This window comes from Pavona decussata, unplaced genomic scaffold (genome assembly GCF_977016875.1).
Source record: "Pavona decussata unplaced genomic scaffold, jaPavDecu1.1 SCAFFOLD_274, whole genome shotgun sequence".
In the NCBI taxonomy this organism is placed as follows: domain Eukaryota; kingdom Metazoa; phylum Cnidaria; class Anthozoa; order Scleractinia; family Agariciidae; genus Pavona; species Pavona decussata.
The window spans coordinates 457,241-475,368 of NW_028145676.1; the positions used below are offsets into that span (position 1 = coordinate 457,241).

General features: G+C 38.2%; 1 protein-coding gene across 1 annotated transcript; it reads left to right on the top strand.

Annotated features, from left to right (window-relative positions):
- The first annotated feature begins 999 nt into the window (after positions 1 to 999).
- On the top strand, positions 1,000 to 17,328 carry LOC146455432 (uncharacterized). Its single transcript, XM_085094328.1, has 9 exons — positions 1,000 to 1,191; positions 2,772 to 3,025; positions 3,426 to 3,543; positions 4,145 to 4,267; positions 4,432 to 4,554; positions 4,738 to 4,860; positions 6,030 to 6,152; positions 7,331 to 7,453; positions 14,834 to 17,328. Exons 1-9 carry the CDS (start codon positions 1,101 to 1,103, stop codon positions 15,898 to 15,900), a joined length of 2,145 nt encoding a protein of 714 aa, XP_084950454.1. The 5' UTR covers positions 1,000 to 1,100; the 3' UTR covers positions 15,901 to 17,328.
- Positions 17,329 to 18,128: the final 800 nt, after the last annotated feature.

Genomic DNA, 18,128 nt, shown 5'->3' on the forward strand with positions numbered 1-18,128 from the left:
TATAACCTTGATAATGGCGAGAGATGCACCGAAACGTCGGTTTCTTTCACTGATAAGAGACTTGTTAACGGAAACAACATGAAAATATTTTATGCCGTATTGTGGAAGTTTTGGCAACCACAAAGAATGAAAGGATTGCTCTTTTATGAGAAAATTACATGGTGCATTGTGTCCTTCAATAAAACCAAGTGGAGGCGAGAGGCTTGTCAAACGCGTCAACGACAATTTTGGCCCATGCCAGTGTACATTTGTGTTTCGATTTCGACTGAGACTGGTGATATCTTTCGAACTAGACGTATTCCACCAAAATGAAACTCTTGGACGCACCCGTATAACCGACAAAGCCACATTGTTTAAGAAATCTGAAATTATGGGAGATCTAAACAGTCTGCAAACACTAGAACGGTAAAATCTACAACCCGGCGCAATGTATTGAAAATATATTACCTCCTTTAACTAATACTTTAAGCTGGAAAACATTATAGGTTGGTTGCCTTTCGATCGTTACTTCAAGGCCGTATGAATTAACCTTGTTTAAAAATTATTTCTGCGGTGAGTGTGTTGTTCCTTGTTTTGTAGTTTATTAACAAAATTTAGTGCAAATTGGGCCGGCTCCTTGTCGGGTTAAAAAATAAACCTATAAAAGCTTCCAGTATAATTTTGGTTTACCAAATTTATAACGTTTTTAGTCTGAGGCTACGAAATAATGGGCTCACTGATGGTTTGTGTCGTTAGTTTGTAGACTAGCCTCTTAGTGCTTTGGGGACGGTAAAATATAGACCATGCCAGTGACATAGATCGTCGCATTTAACTACATTTTTCCCTTCTTCAGTTCTTCGAGTTGAAGATTTTTGCGGACAACTTGTCGCAGAAGCGCTAGCATACTTAATTTTTAGTTCATTTCTCTTCCATGTGAAAATCAAACTTCACTGGAACGAAATTCTCTGTGGGGACGGAAAAGATACCTCCGACTATTCTTTCTGTACATGTAGGAACTCAAAGAATTTTCCATAGCTGAAATGATGAATACAGCATATATCTTTATTGGTCCTTGAAAAAATTTCCATTTCATTTATTTTATTTTTTTTTTCTATTCAAGTATGGCAGGTTGTTACTTCTCCGTACTTGACTACCTATTCCTCTGTTATCTTTGTGGAGCATGGCTGGTATACAGCACTGATGCCCAGCAAGGTGAGAAAACGAGTCTTAATTTATTGCTAATTCCAAACAAAAAAGGCGTCATAAGCTGTTTTATGTTAGAGGCGTTTACATCGTCTAAGACGTTAGACCTACAGACGCCCGTTTCTCGAACGTTCCGTTAACTTACTTGGCCGTAAAACTATCACTGTATATACAACGTTCTTAGAATCGTTACTGATTATGGAAGCTAAATATTATTTTCTTTATCTTTTGATGCAATTTATTGGCAAAAATCACGCTGAGCTATCACTCTTTGGACATGCAAGAAGTCAAATGGATTTTTGAGCGAAAATTTTAGTTTAGACAGAGTGCAAAATTCGAGATTTCGTCTGTGATCAAGTCTTAATGTTAATTTAACTTGTTTTATTCTGGCACTTAAACTTTCGATCCCCAATATCACTCGTTTCTTTAGATAAAATCTAAAATCATGACGACTTTTCTCTGTCTTACATACTGCTGGTTCTTTAACCGATGAGGGTAAAAAGCGAACTGAATGAGTTTGGGGAACGGCATGTGGCATGACGTGCGGAATGACATAATAGGGAGTTTAAGAGACGAGGACGTCAACGGTAACGAGAACGCCACAAAACAATGGGCTTAATGAGCGAAAACAATCGCTCTACGCGTGCGTTTTGCATTTTGGTACATTTCTTTACCGTCCTCTGCAAAATAACAACGTGAAATGACCAAATTTTAGATTTTCTCGAGAACGGGAGCGTATGACGCAAAATCTTCTTCATTTTTCCTTACTTTGACGTCGTTGATACTAATTTTGTTCCTGGAGAGTTCGCCAGCATTTTCCAAGTTAAACAAATTTAAATGATTGCGAAAGAGTTACAAAAACGAGAAGTTATATTTTTAAATGACGTTCTCGTTACCGTTGCCGTCCTCGTTTCTTAAACTCTCTAATTATGCGAAATACGAGATATGTGGAATGACTTAAATAACTAAGCTAAATTAACTGGAGAGCGCGTCCTGTTTTCGCGCCAATTTTATAAGAGCAGCAGTTTTTCAATGTTGCGTACTCTAGCCGAATATTAAACGACTAAACAACAGATCTAGGATTAGAAAATAAAGGCCTGGGATGGAAAAAGTCTTATCGCTGGTTAGGAAGTGAGGGTGAAGAAATCGATGAATACTGTTATAGTTTTCTCATTCAAGGAACTCTGAGAAAATCCGTAGTAAATTAAATCTCATGTTCACTTTTCTCCTTGCGACTTCGGTTGAAAAAGATATTACTATGACTATGAACATATGAAACATACGTCTGAACTGCGGGTGAAAGATTACATAGAAGAAAGACCCTCGCAGTTATTTACGCAACTTTTAACTGAGCCGTTGCGAAGAGAAAGACTGAAAAACCTCAACAATGCCCTCATCATTTGTTTGGACCCTGACCCTAATCACGCGAACATCACACCACATAACGAAAGGCCAATCACAAAGCCTATAAGTTAGAAATCCCTTCGATCTTTCTTTCTTCCTCTCTTTGTCAGGGTTTTTTATTCATCCTTTATTTATTTATTTTTTTTAACGATGTTTATGACTAAGAACTTTATTTTTTGTCTTAGGGAGCTGTCGAACTATCAAATTTCTGCCACCAAATCATGGATATTACCTGGAGGATCACGTCATTTTGAATCTTACAATTGAATCCAGATTCCGATTATGCGAGCATCATTGCCTAATGGAGAGCGAGTGTGTTTCAGTCAACATTGGACCAGTAATTGACAACAAAATGATTTGTGAGTTGAGTAATTCGGATCACTTCCAGTATCCGGAAGACGTAATAAAAAGGCCTGGCTGGACGTATGGAGCCACTGAGGTATGAACTGTAGATCTAAAAATATATCTATAAGTGGATATGCTATATATAAGTGGAAATTCTAACGCTATTGCAGAGAAATGGCAGAGAGATTGTACTCCTTTTTTTGAATCGAAATTATATATTGAAATTATTCAGCTTTGCCACGAGCAGATGAAGCATGTCGCAAGTTTTGGCGTCACTCTTGGTTAGTCATGTGATTGATACTTTTTCCCTGCAATGATATCTATAGTAGGTTTTAACAACATCATTATTTTACACGGGCTAGCATTTATCAAGTAATTATAACCAGCTGGGTACTTTGTATCTCGTTCGTCACTTTATAAATAAATTTGATATTGTGACCTAGCTTGAGAGGATAGGAGCGGTGTGGTACATGTGTGTTTCTTTTTCCCATCAGAATCTTTGCTCGCTTCTCAAACCTTGCATCAACAACGGCAAATGTCTGTTTGGCTACACTGACAAAAAGTACCTCTGTGTATGTGCATCCGGATTTACAGGAGAAAATTGCGAAAAAGGTAAATACTATAAGTTTGGTCAGCTCATGTACTCAGCTTTAATTTGCCTTTCCATTTATAATTAGCTTGTTTAATTGTTCAATTGCACCTCTAACCCAGGGTTCTCTGGTGACGGAAGATTATGTTTAGGTACACCCCTCACCCCCTTATACCCTTGTATCCTTGTACCCTTGTTTATTGTGTAAAAGTAAATCAGCACTTTGTGGTAACCCCTCAGGTATAAAGCAATGAGCTATTCCAGTTGTTAAACCGGTTCCATTTAATCCTTGTCCAAGCGGTTTAATCTCGATTTTTGTAATTTTACATTTTTCAGATATCAATGAATGCACAAAAGGCATCCACGACTGCAGCAAGAATGCATCCTGTGTCAATACCGCTGGATCCTACAATTGCATCTGTAATTTGGGGTTCACTGGCGATGGACGATTATGTTCAGGTACAATTTGCCGTTCTTTTCATCTTTTTAGATTATTGTGTTGAAGTAATTTTGAAGTTTAGTTTTCATGAAAAAAAATCAATTAGCTATTCCAGTTGTTGAAGCAGTTAATTTAATCCTTGTCCAAATGGTTTAATCTCGATTCTGTAATTTTACATTTTTCAGATATCAATGAATGTACAAAAGGCATCCACGACTGCAGCAAGAATGCATCCTGTGTCAATACCGCTGGATCTTTCAATTGCACCTGTAATCCGGGGTTCACTGGCGATGGACGATTATGTTCAGGTACAATTTTCCGTTCTTTTCATCTTTTTAGATTATTGTGTTGAAGTAATTTTGAAGTTTAGTTTTCAGGAAAAAAAACAATTAGCTATTCCAGTTGTTGAACCAGTTAATTTAATCCTTGTCCAAATGGTTTAATCTCGATTCTGTAATTTTACATTTTTCAGATATCAATGAATGCACAAAAGGCATCCACGACTGCAGCAAGAATGCATCCTGTGTCAATACCCCTGGATCTTTCAATTGCACCTGTAATCCGGGGCTCACTGGCGATGGACGATCATGTTTAGGTACAGTTTGTCGTTCTATTCATTTTTCGAGGTTATTGTCTTAAGGTAAATTTGGCGTTGAGCAATTTGTTGTAATCCTTCAACGAAACAAAAAAATGATTGGCTATTTCAATTATTAAACCAGTTTCATTTATTCTTTGTCGAAACGGTTAAATCACTTTTTGTCATTTCTTATTTTTTTAGATATTGATGAATGCACTAAAGGAATACACGACTGCAGCGAAAATGCATCCTGTCTGAATACCCATGGATCCTTTAATTGCACCTGTAAGCCGGGATTCACTGGTGACGGACGCTCATGTTCAGGTAAAACTTTGTTGTTTTATTCACTTTGGTAGTCTCTTTCTTGTCTTTGTCCTTTGTCATGTTTTAATCCCCTGGTCAGATTGCAAGATGTAGCAATTTTTGGCCGAATTCAACGATCGTGTAATTTAAGAAAGTATGATATCCTAAGAAAAATATGTTCCAACAAAGTTAGGTTGTATTCGAAGTGTAACATTAATTTTGTTACGCCTAATTTCACGTTGAGAACATGTGAGAACCGATCTTGGGATTTACAGGAGAAAAATGAGAAAAAGGTAAATACTATAAGTTTGGTCAGCTCATGTACTCAGCTATAATGTGCCTTTCCATTTATAATTAGCTTGTTTAATTGTTCAATTGCACCTGTAAGCCAGGGTTCTCTGGTGACGGAAGACTATGTTTAGGTACAACTTGCCGTTCTATTCATTTCCCTTGTTGATTGTGTAAAGGTAAATCAGCACTTTGTGCTTACCCTTCAGGAAAAGAGCATAAGTACGTAAATTATGATCATCCGGGTGAGTGTAGTCCTGAGAAGGACTGTGTGTGGTGACTTTGACTGACGTTTCGACAACCTGAGCGGAAGTCATCTTCAGAGTCAAGTGCACTTGACTCAAATGCACTTGACTCTGAAGATGACTTCCGCTCAGGTTGTCGAAACGTCAGTCAAAGTCACCATAAACAGTCCTTCTCAGGACTACACTCACCCGGATGATCATAATTTACGTACTTATGACATGACTCCTGGGTTCAAACTAGTTACAATTTTAAAGGAAAAAAGCAATTAGCTATTCCAGTTGTTAAACCAGTTACATTCAATCCTTGTCCAAGCGGTTTAATCTCCATTTTTGTAATTTTACATTTTTCAGATATCAATGAATGCACAAAAGGCATCCACGACTGCAGCAAGAATGCATCCTGTGTCAATACCCCTGGATCTTTCAATTGCACCTGTAATCCGGGGCTCACTGGCGATGGACGATCATGTTTAGGTACATTTTGCCGTTCTATTCATTTTTCGAGGTTACTGTCTTAAGGTAAATTTGGCGTTGAGCAATTTGTTGTAACCCTTCAACGAAACAAAAGAATGACTGGCTATTCCAAGTATTATACCAGTTGCATTTATTCTTTGTCGATACGGTTAAATCACTTTCAGTCATTTCTTATTTTTTTAGATATCGATGGATGCACTAAAGGAATACACGACTGCAGCGAAAATGCATCCTGCCTGAATACCCATGGATCATTTAATTGCACCTGTAAGCCGGGGTTCACTGGTGACGGACGCTCATGTTCAGGTAAACTTTGTTGTTTTATTCACTTTGGTAGTCTCGTTCTTGTGTTTGTCTTTTGTCATGTTTTAATCCCCTGGTCAGATTGCAAGATGTAGCAATTTTTGACCGCGTTCAACGATCGTGTAATTTAAGAAAGTATGATATCCTAAGAAAAATATGTTCCAACAAAGTTAGGTTGTATTCGAAGTGTAACATTTTGTTACGCTTAATTTTACGTTGAGAACATGTGAGAACCGATCTTGGGATTTACAGGAGAAAAATGTGAAAAAGGTAAATACTATAAGTTTGGCCAGCTCATGTAATCAGCTATAATGTGCCTTTCCATTTATAATTAGCTTGTTTAATTGTTCCGTGATTGCACCTGTAAGCCAGGGTTCTCTGTTGACGGAAGATTATGTTTAGGTACAATTTGCCGTTCTATTCATTTCCCTTGTTGATTGTGTAAAGGTAAATTAGCACTTTGTGGTAATCACTTAGGTAAGAAGTAATTAGCTATTCCAGTTGTTAAACCGGTTCCATTTAATCCTTGTCCGGACGGATTAATCTCAATTGTTGTAATTTTACATTTTTCAGATATCAATGAATGCACAACATACATCAACGACTGCAGCAAAAATGCATCCTGTATCAATACCCCTGGATCCTTCAATTGCAACTGTAAGCCGGGGTTCACTGGCGATGGACGATTATGTTCAGGTACAATTTGCCGTTCTTTTCATCTTTCTAGATTATTGTGTTGAAGTAATTTTGAATTTTAGAACGTTGTGCTTACCCTTCAGGAAAAAATCAATTAGCTATTCCAGTTGTTGAACCAGTTACATTTAATCCTTGTCCAGGTGGTTTAATCTCGATTCTGTAATTTTACATTTTTCAGATATCAATGAATGCACAAAAGGCATCCACGACTGCAGCAAGAATGCATCCTGTGTCAATACCCCTGGATCTTTCAATTGCACCTGTAATCCGGGGCTCACTGGCGATGGACGATCATGTTTAGGTACATTTTGCCGTTCTATTCATTTTTCGAGGTTATTGTTTTAAGGTAAATTTGGCGTTGAGCAATTTGTTGAAACCCTATCAACGAAACAAAAAAATGATTGGCTATTTCAATTATTAAACCAGTTTCATTTATTCTTTGTCGAAACGGTTAAATCACTTTTTGTCATTTCTTATTTTTTTAGATATTGATGAATGCACTAAAGGCATCCACGACTGCAGCAAAAATGCATCCTGTCTGAATACCCATGGATCCTTTAATTGCACCTGTAAGCCGGGGTTCACTGGTGACGGACGCTCATGTTCAGGTAAAACTTTGTTGTTTTATTCACTTTGGTAGTCTCTTTCTTGTCTTTGTCTTTTGTCATGTTTTAATCCCCTGGTCAGATTGCAAGATGTAGCAATTTTTGGCCGAATTCAACGATCGTGTAATTTAAGAAAGTATGATATCCTAAAAAAAAATATGTTCCAACAAAGTTAGGTTGTATTCGAAGTGTAACATTTTGTTACGCTTAATTTCACGTTGAGAACATGTGAGAACCGATCTTGGGATTTACAGGAGAAAAATGTGAAAAAGGTAAATACTATAAGTTTGGTCAGCTCATGTACTCAGCTATAATGTGCCTTTCCATTTATAATTAGCTTGTTTAATTGTTCCGTGATTGCACCTGTAAGCCAGGGTTCTCTGTTAACGGAAGATTATGTTTAGGTACAATTTGCCGTTCTATTCATTTCCCCTGTTGATTGTAATAATAATAATAATAATGTGTAAAAAGTAAATCAGCACTTTGTGCTTACTCTTCAGGAAAAAATCAATTAGCTATTCCAGTTGTTAAACCAGTTACATTTAATGCTTGTCCAAGCGGTTTAATCTCCATTTTTGTAATTTTACATTTTTCAGATATCAATGAATGCACAAAAGGCATCCACGACTGCAGCAAGAATGCATCCTGTGTCAATACCCCTGGATCTTTCAACTGCACCTGTAATCCGGGGCTCACTGGTGATGGACGATCATGTTTAGGTACATTTTGCCGTTCTATTCATTTTTCGAGGTTATTGTCTTAAGGTAAATTTGGCGTTGAGCAATTCGTGGTAACCCTTCAACGAAAAAAAAAATGACTGGCTATTCCAATTTTTAAACCAGTTGCATTTATTCATTGTCGAAAGTGTTAAATTACTTTGGGTCTCTGCACTAGAAAAGTTGGCATATCATTTTGTACGATAACATTGGGATGACCTTAATGTTTGGCTGGTCTTTGCAACAGCTTGGGTTATACGTTAGTTGAGAAGCTTTCGGTTACAATCCAGGGCCTAGTTGTTTGAAAGCCGATTCAGTAACGCTAATCCCCGATAAAACGTTAATTGAGGTTTGTATCTAGCTCGTTACAGCGGTGATTTTATTGGCGTGAACACCTAAACTATGTCTGGAATGCTTATTCTGTTGTAACCAATCACAGGCGAGATCTTCACACCACAGAAACCACAGGCAACGAACGGTTTCTTTTCAGTCACGGAACAAGTTATTTTCGTTTTGTTTAACATTCAGTCTTTTTACAAGTAGACAATTGCTTTTCCTTCCTATTTGTTTACAGTTTGTGCTATAATAGCAAAGAATACAGGTTTGAGCGATTTTGAAATAAATTACAAAGCCAATGTGCCGGGCTGACGCACGCGGCGGTTTGGCGCGCGAATTTTCAAACTTTTTGTAACGATCGAAATCGGGAAATCGGTAGTTACGCCTGATCGCAAGTTACGATGTTGCAAGGTGAGCCGCAAGAGTTTTCTGATTTCCATCTTTTCGCGGCTATTGCAGCAAGCGTTAACACTTTTTTGTTAGGTGAGGGCGATTTACTATTTTTGGTAGTTTGTTTCTTTTGGTAGCTAATGTACGCGTGAGTCACGTGAGGGAGAATCGACATGGCCAAATCTACGACATTGGGAAACCTTATCCTCAAGTAATCCGGGAAAACGTTTTAGATCTTCACAAAAACGGTTTGTCAATCAGAGAAATAAGCGCTCAATCACGAGTTAGTACCGGATTTATTACGAAAGTAATAAGGGAATATAATGAAAACAATTATTCTGCCCCGCGAAGGGCTCTAAGGGGACGTAAGGAGTCGGTTCTAACCGAATATGTGCGCTCTCACCTGGAAGTTGAAAAGCTATACAAGCCAAGCTCGTATAGTAACGAGCTACAAAGGAGATTATCGGTTGGATGGTGTCTGTTTACCGGGCGAAATACCGTCAAATGCATCCGTGAGAAGATTTTTAAACAAGAAACTCAGAATGACTAAAACTAAAATCACGCGACTAGACAAACAAAATCAGAGGCAAATGCCAGACAGCTTTTACAGCTGTCAACAAGTCTAATTTTATTTCCCGCCTTTTTCGCGTATCTAAAAACAGCGTACGTTGATGGTGCGTGGGAGAATTGCTCTAAATTCTTGTTCAGAAGAGTTCTGAAGAATACGAAAATGTCAGAGGTAAAACAGAGGCTTATGTCAATTGGAATACCAGGAATAGAAAGATTGGCGGTTGAATTTGAATCCCGGGCATTTTCGACTCGCAAATCCTTACAGTATCCGTTCAAAAGGGCGATCTAGACTATACATTCCGGTCGCCAAAACGTTTGCTTCTCGCGGAGAAGCGAGCACTGGACCACGAACTGCGACAACTTAAGCTTAAATCACAAGAACCTGGCAGTACTACACATTTAAGCCGAAGCAATTGCAGTTTAGCAGTAAAGAACCAAAACTTGGCCAGCCGAAGGAGAGACGGCAACTGCATCAAACTCAAGCAGTACTACTACACGCAAGATCGATTCTCCTCTAGACCGCCGTAACCAAGAACTTGTTGAAAATGTCAGTTTTTTGGAGGCACAGATTTCAAGTGCAGAAGACCACTTGGAAAAGCTTAAAGGCGAAAATGATTTACCGCAGCAGGGCCGTACCTAGGATTTTTTGTTTGTGGGGGCAAACTCCGCACACCCCTCACAGGGGTCTACCTAGCCTGCGTGGCAGGCGCTAGAAAGGGGAAGGGAGAGGGGAAAATTGGGCGCGCGAGAAACGCGCGGCGCGAGGGCCCAATTTCCCCCTCTCCCTTCCCCTTTCCAGCGCCTGCCACGCAGGCTAGGGTCTACCGTATGCAGACAGGGTTTCTAGTTGGACATTGATTTTGTTTTCACTCCTACACAGAAAGTTGCCTCTACAACGTTTAGAGAAAAAAAACCACACCGATGCTTTTTGTTTAAATTGTCATGACTTTTATGGAGTTAATGTCTTGTTTAGCTTGAAGCAAATATTGTCTCTCATTTTAAAACACAGTCGATGCACTGCTGTAAACAAAGGGAGAAAATCACTGAGCTTCCACAATTCAAACGCACTATATCAGTGGAGCGAAGCGTTTGCAAAAACACAGTCGTTATTTAAATACAATTCAAGCCTTTTCAGTATTATCGCGATCCTGGGGGATCTTCCCATTGCGCTGAGACGTCAATATATCTTATTCGATGGTTTTACATATAATACGCGCGGATATTTTGCGAGTTGCGTAGTATTTTTACGAGCCCCGAAGGGGCGAGGAAAAATACGAGCAATGAGCAAAATGTCCGCGAGTATTACATGTAAAACCATCGAATAAGAGATTTATTATTCCACTACAAAAAGATTTTGTTATTTTGGCTTCTCTGTTTTGGTAACAGTTTTCAAATGCACCCGGCATCAACTGTCCATCGGTATATGGCGCGTACGAATGATGTAAACAACACAGAAAGCCAGTTAAATGTCTTTAATTTGATTAGATAAAATGAAAAGATAAATGACAAGTGAAACTTGTTTTCGAGTCTGCATCGTTTCAAAAACTATTCTTCGTCCAGTCCGGACATTGTTGCTCCTTTTTTCTGCCTTTTCCGTCCGTATTCGCTCTGTTGTAAACCGGTCAAACCGGGACACTACAGTGTATTACGGTCTCATATTTTGCGCGTTCTCTTGACCTTATTTGGTGAAATGACATAATAGTGGAATAATAATATATCTTATTTGATGGTTTTACATATAATACGCGCGGTCCGGCCATTGTTGCTCCTTTTTTCTTCCTTTTCCGTCCGTATTCGCTCTGTTGTAAACCGGTCAAACCGGGACACTACAGTGTATTACGGTCTCATATTTTGCGCGTTCTCTTGACCTTATTTGGTGAAATGACATAATAGTGGAATAATAAAAAGTCGTATTGCCGTCTCAAAATGACGGTTTCTGATTGGCTCAAAAACTGTCATGTAAGCATGACAGCACGGCACTTAAATGGGTTCGGCGCGCACAGATCAAAATTTTACTTCTGTGAATGAACATGCGACGTTGGATGGTGTTGTTTATTTCTTTTCATTTGAGTTTACAAAGCTTCTGACACTGTTCAAGGACCACTTATAATGTATTTTTTGTGGTGAACATGTACCATGGTACAGCGGATACAACTTTTTTCTTGAAGGTAAGCGAAAAAGAGTGATTATAAGTTCGATGAAGAGAAATTTACTTAAAAGACTTTCTTGAGTGTGAAAGCGGCCACGGTAAATAACAACGAGCTTAAATTCCAATAAATTATGGCATTTGCAAAGCAAAAGGATCTGTTTCTTTTCTGATGTCTCTTATCTCTAGAAAAAATTGCTCCAAGAGCGCTGCTGCGTTCTCTTTCATGACTCAGGTTTGTCAATTTGATCTTCTTGTCGTAGCGCCGAACGGCAGACTCGGTAAATTTTACAGTATTCTTCGCCGCTTGGTTTCTTTCAAATTTCTAAATCTCCACGGCATCTAATCTAGGATAACAATGCTTTGTTTTCGTTTTTGGGTACTAGTATGGTTGCTCTTTTTATTCTTGCTTCTGGTTGTGGGGTTGTGAGGTTTATTCATCACTGTTTTCATGTTGTTGTTTTTGTCTCGGCGGTAACGAATTTTCAATAATATTTGCTGATAAAATGTTCAAACCTACTAGCTCGTCTATTTCATCAATAGTAGGTGCTTTATGGACTGTAAATTTTTGCATTTTCTTTGTTTTGACGTAAAAATTAAAGCCAAAAATTCAAATAACCCGCACCGAGAAAAAAAAATTCACGCACGGATATTACCATGGCTACAGTTTAACTGAAGTAAGAATTTATCTTTCAATCAGCGCACGATTTGTACTTTATCCGTTTACTCTCTCCAACAAAATGCCAGTATCGCGATAAAAAACTAAATTCAATTTTGAGACGGCAATACGACTTTATATTTGTCTTTACTTTGTTTATTTTATTTCTTACTTTTAGTTTGATTGATTATTCTTAAATTTTATATTTTATTGATTTTGACTAAATTTTTCGTTTTTATATTGTAAGCGCTTTTGAATGTTATATAAAAAGCGCTATATAAATTGATTATTATTACTATTATATTGACGGCGTTGGGAGAAAATATATTCCGTATTAGGCTCCGTCGCTTCGCGACTCCGCCCAATACGGAATATATTTTCTCGCAACTAGCCGTCAATACAAAGTCGTATTGCCGTCTCAAAATCGAATTTAGTTTATATTACTGTGACACGTTGCATAGCTCTATAACACGCTACAACGATTACTAGAGAACCAAAAAACCAAATAGCCGTGCCAAGAAACACAACTCCTTGTGACAAACACTAACAGCCGGGCCCGGCATTGCAACAATTACAGAATGAAGCTCATTACATGATACAAGCAATGATTAATTTCTGTCCTAACATTACACAAATCTCAACAAGAAATGCAGTTAAAACTATCAAGCACTTAAAAGAGCCAAGCCAAACCCAGCTGAAATGCCCTTGTGGCATAAAAACACCGTCGTTGAACACACGGAATAAGAGGTTATATTGAAAATGGAGAGAATTCAAAAGAGGAAACTCAAAAATCATTAGGCGCAAATGACCTGTCGGATGATGAACATATGATGGTTTTAACCATCATATGCGGGTTAAAATCCAAACCCGCTACAAATACTTGCAAGCAGCGCAGGCTTTTAAAACCAATTTATCTCTGAAAAAAAAAACATACTTGTATAAGCTAGATTTAAAAAGGCTAAAACACGCGCCAGAAAGTTGCGTCGGCTTGTCAGTCTTTATTTACACACCAAATTCTAAACCATAGGCAGCCCAAACTGACAAAATCATTATTTTCATAGGAAAACCGGTACTGGCTTTTGCCTCAAAAGATTTTCCAAAAAAATTATTTGGAATTCACATTGAAGGAATATTTTTTTCAGTCAATTAGTCGATTTTTTTGTGATCAGTGTGATGTTAGAAACAAATTGAGTTTTCCTGGCGAGGGCAGCTGCTCCCTCTGCCCCCGCGCTATGTACGGCCCTGCGCGGAAATTTTTTTGCCGTACTGAGTCCACGCGTGAAACTTCTGAATCGTCAAGAGCTTGATAAAGATCTGCTTTACCTTAATAAAGCGCTTGAAAATAAAGTACCACCGGAATTAGAGGATTGGCGCTTGCCTTACCTAATTGATACCTGTAAAGGACAAATAAGTTCTTTCAAGGAAAGTGCTGCGTTAATTCCCATTTCTTCGCCTGCTAATCCTCCTGAAAATTCATTTTATAATGGTTTCAGTGTAAACAACGGGGCAAATTCAAGTGTGTTAGTAAATAGTTCAGTAAGATTCCACTCATATCGATTGTAATTCTTGGGCTTATAACACCCGGGTATAACAGCTATATGTTGAAATATTTTGTATATCATTATGTAGTTTTAACTTTCACTCGGAGAAGAGATACATCGGCAAAGGGCAGAAACGTTTTTTTTTTTACACTAGCACAGGCGAAAGTGTTGCAGTTACTTTTTTTTTCTGTCACCCTACAAAGTACATGTTTCCTCGTCTCATACGTGTAACTTAGCAAGGTTATAATGAAGGTTATAATAAAGTAGAAATTCGAGAGTTGTTCTTGTCGAATTCTTCTTAGAATGATAAATTTTCAGATATGAATTGAACATCGCGTTGGCTTTAAAAATTTTTCTTTCTAAAATCGAAACGATGTACTGGATGCGGCCCTCAGCACTGATCTTGGGGAACAGCGGTGTTTTAAATTCCTAATAAGACAGCTTGTATCTCGAACAAAACGAAAATAATTTGTTCCGTGACCGATGAGAAACCGTTTGTTGCCTGTGGTTTCTGTGGTGTGAAGATCTCGCCTGTGATTGGTTACAACACAATAAACTTTCCAGACATATTTTACTGGTGTTCACGCCAATATAATCGCTGCTGTAAAAAATGTTTTTAAAAGCTGACTTTTAGCTAAAGGTAAAGAAAAGTCTAATATAAAGCTGACGGGCAAATGTGTTTTGGAAAAATGCTTTTTCTTTAGTAATTAAACTCGAATCAAACTTCACGTTAACCCAGGATTACCTCAATAATCTGCTTGTAGACGAGAATCGTTTCCAGTTTTTGCTGGGACTGTATTTTGGTTTTACTGGTTAGCTTGCTTATACATAGTGGGAATAGTCACTTATGTTTTAATTATAAAAGGTATAATTCATTGTCTTGTTTTCCAAGATGTACGTTTGTGTTTAGGTCATTCTTCCCGTTCTCTTCATTTCATCCTTGACTGATCATTTTGCGTTGATTATTTCCATGTCCTATTGACTTTTAAATGATTGAAGGCACTTTTGTTTTTCTTTTCACCTCAGATTGTTCCAGTAGTTTGTCTCTCTTCGAAAAATATCAAGATCTTCCGACCAGAGGAGCAAAAGCTGTTGAACAGTTCAGAATTGATGGGAGTCTTTTCCTCGCCTTCGCCAACTATAGAGGTGATAAAAACAAATATAAGACGAGCTCCTTCATCTACAAACTGAACGATTCAACTGGAAACTTCTCTCATTACCAATCCATAAACACCACAGGAGGAGATCATATCGAATATTTTACGATCGCCGACAAACATTATCTTGCTGTTGCCAACCACAGGAATGGCGTTATATTCCACCTGAACTCGGTCATTTACCAGTGGGATGGACAAGAGTTTGTTGTTTTCCAAAACCTTCCAACAAATGGAGCAACCAACTTTCACTTCTTTCAAATGTTGCCGGAAAAGTTTCTCACCGTTACGAGTGATAGCTGGTTAAAACCCTCAAACTCGACCATCTACAAATGGGAAGGCAACCAGTTTAAAAAGTTTCAGGAGATAGAAACCGAGAGAGCGATAGGGAGCACGGCATTTGTGATACACAATGAAACTTTTATAGCTTTTGCAAACTTTTACAAATCCGAAGAGCGGTATTCTGTCCAATCTCCTGTATACAAGTGGTCAGTCAACAACAACAGTTTTGTTAAAGTGCAGACTCTCCAGACACATGGCGCCCACGATGTGAAGTCCTTTACCCACAACGATGAGACATTCCTCGCCTTTGCCAACATATATAATGGGGGAAGTTCTAACATCGATTCGTTCATTTACAAGTGGAATGGCAGCAGGTTCGTTCATTTTCAGTCCATTCTAACTCATGGAGCCACAGCCATGCATCCATTTGAGATCTGCCACGAAACGTACCTTGGTGTGGCCAACGGGAATGGTTTTGCAGATGTGTATCAGTTCAATGTATCACAGTTCGTGAAATACCAAGAAAAGTTAACTTACGGAGCGACTGATATGACTTCATTTGAGTACAAAGGTCACATTTACCTGGCAATTGCAAAGTACCGAAAACATGGGGGATTCAACACCAACAGTGAACTGTATAAATGGATCTACAAATAATTGTTTCTGAGGTTTGGAGGGAAAGGAACTACGTTAAGCCAACAATTACAAACACGCCAAAAACTCGAAAAAGATTTACTTTAATCAAAAATATGTATCAAACATAAAGCACGATAGGATATATAGTTGTGAGAAACAAGTACAACTTTGCAAGGATAGTATTAACATTATAAAGCTAAGTTTACATGTAGCTTATTTATATTATTAGTAAACATATTGTAATTTTCGTTAACACAATGGTTGCTTACCATGTAAGGGAAGCTTACCACTAGACTTTTTTAATAGCGAGGAAATCAGATTACAGAAAAGGACTGAAAGGTTAATAAGGAGGCCTGAGAACATCTTGACAATACTTTTTTTATTTCACGATGATTTTACTGAGCCCTAGAGGTAATTGAAGGGATGATGCAGAGAGTGGCAAAGATCTAAAGAAAAATTAATTGATTAGTTTTTGTTTCTTTTCCCGCTGGCGTTAGTTGATTGCCACGTTACACTTTTTTCGTGGCCATTTAGGAACTCCTTAATCTCGTAACAAGTTATACAACTTTTTAGCTTTAAATCAGGGCCGTAACAGCTTTTCTCAGATTAAGGATCAGAGGGGTGAGACTGGGCGTGTTTACCATTTGTATCAGTGGAAACCCACTTGTATACAAGTAGTCAGGAAACAGCTTTTTCAAAGTACAGGAGCTTCCGACAAATGGCCCGGGAGCAGCTGATGTGCAGTCTTTTGACATCAACGGCGACAAATTCCTTGTCTTTGCCAGCTCGATGCCTGGAGAAAATTTCGAAAGCGACTCGTTAATTTTCAAGTAGGTTTTCTCTTCTTTTTTTTCTTTTCCCAGGGTAATTGTCGCAGTAATCTGCTTGTAGACGAGAATCGCTTCCAACTTTTGCCGGGACTGTATTTTGGTTTTACTGATTAGCTTTCTTGTACATAATACAAATAATCAAATATAGAGTAGGCAATGAAGAGTTCTTTTCACAGTATTCGTATTTACGCACTCTTTAATCAAGAATTTCACTCGTTAAAATTTCAACACATCACAATTTCTCTTCATAGCTTTTTCTGTACATACTTGGCTAGAGTTAACGATAGACTAGCAGACCAAAGTAACGTATACTTCTTTTTATACTTTAAGGTGTCCTCAAACGCTGTTTCAAAAATGTACTTGTAAGGTTAAATTACAGTTATACATGCATTCAATGCTACGGAACTATATGTATAATCACATACCACGGGTCCAAACGTTTTTCAGTAGCTATAGCCGTGAACGTTTGAGAAGAACACATTTGTTGCAGCCTTTGATAAGTTGTATGAATAAGCTTTTTGAGAGCGGTCATTCCATATATCATCTGTAGTTTGACTTGATAAAATGCTGCTTAGTTAATATTTAAGTTTGGCTGAAATAAACTTGTTAAACACGTTAATTAGAGAGACCTAATTTCTGTTGCTGTGCAGCGCAATGTTGTATAATAGAGACCTTATGAAAAGACGGCGGCGACGGCGACGGCAACCGGACACAAAACAAAAAGCCTTATAAGCAAAAACAATCGCTCTACACGTGCGTTTTAAATTTTGGTACATTTCTCTGCCGTCCTCTGCAAAACAACAACGTGAAATGACCAAATTCAAGGTTTTGTGGAGAACGTGAGGACAAGACGGCGAATTTTTCATTCTCTTTTTTAACTTGAACGCCACTCCCTACCAATTTGGTTCCTGGGTAGTTTGTTGTTTGTATAGAAATTGAACGAGTTGAAATAATCGCGAAGTAGCAGAAATGAAATAAAGTTATATTTTCAAATGAAGTTTCCGTTGGCGTCGCCGTGTTGCATTCGTAAGGTCCCTAGGAAGCTTAAGCAGCGAGGAGGACGACGTAAATTGGCCACTGTAAAGAGATTGGAATTTACTTTTACAACTTTGTCGATAAACCAAACGTTCTTTTATACTCCCCGCCGACGCAAAGTTTGGTTAGAAACTAACTTAGTTATCCTCTGAAATTCATACCCATTTTTAGACCTGGGTCCAGTTGTTCAAAGGCCGGATAGCTTTGTCCATTGGATAAGTCACTATCCGTCAGTTTCAATCTGTGCAAAGATTTCAGTATTTCCTCTTGTACAAGCGAATATGCACACTCTAACCACAGTTAAGTTTGGGAGCTCAACTGGCGAGGACGGCAACGTAAATTGGCCACCGTAAAGGGATTCGAATTTACCTTTACAACTTTGTT

Excerpts from the sequence above, each read along its gene's own strand:
- LOC146455432 (XM_085094328.1), top strand. The coding sequence starts at position 1,101 with ATGGCAGGTTGTTACTTCTCCGTACTTGACTACCTATTCCTCTGTTAT. Across the intron at positions 1,192-2,771 it reads CAGCACTGATGCCCAGCAAG|GGAGCTGTCGAACTATCAAA; the intron begins GTGAGAAAACGA and ends TTTTTGTCTTAG. Across the intron at positions 7,454-14,833 it reads TGACGGACGCTCATGTTCAG|ATTGTTCCAGTAGTTTGTCT; the intron begins GTAAAACTTTGT and ends TTTTCACCTCAG.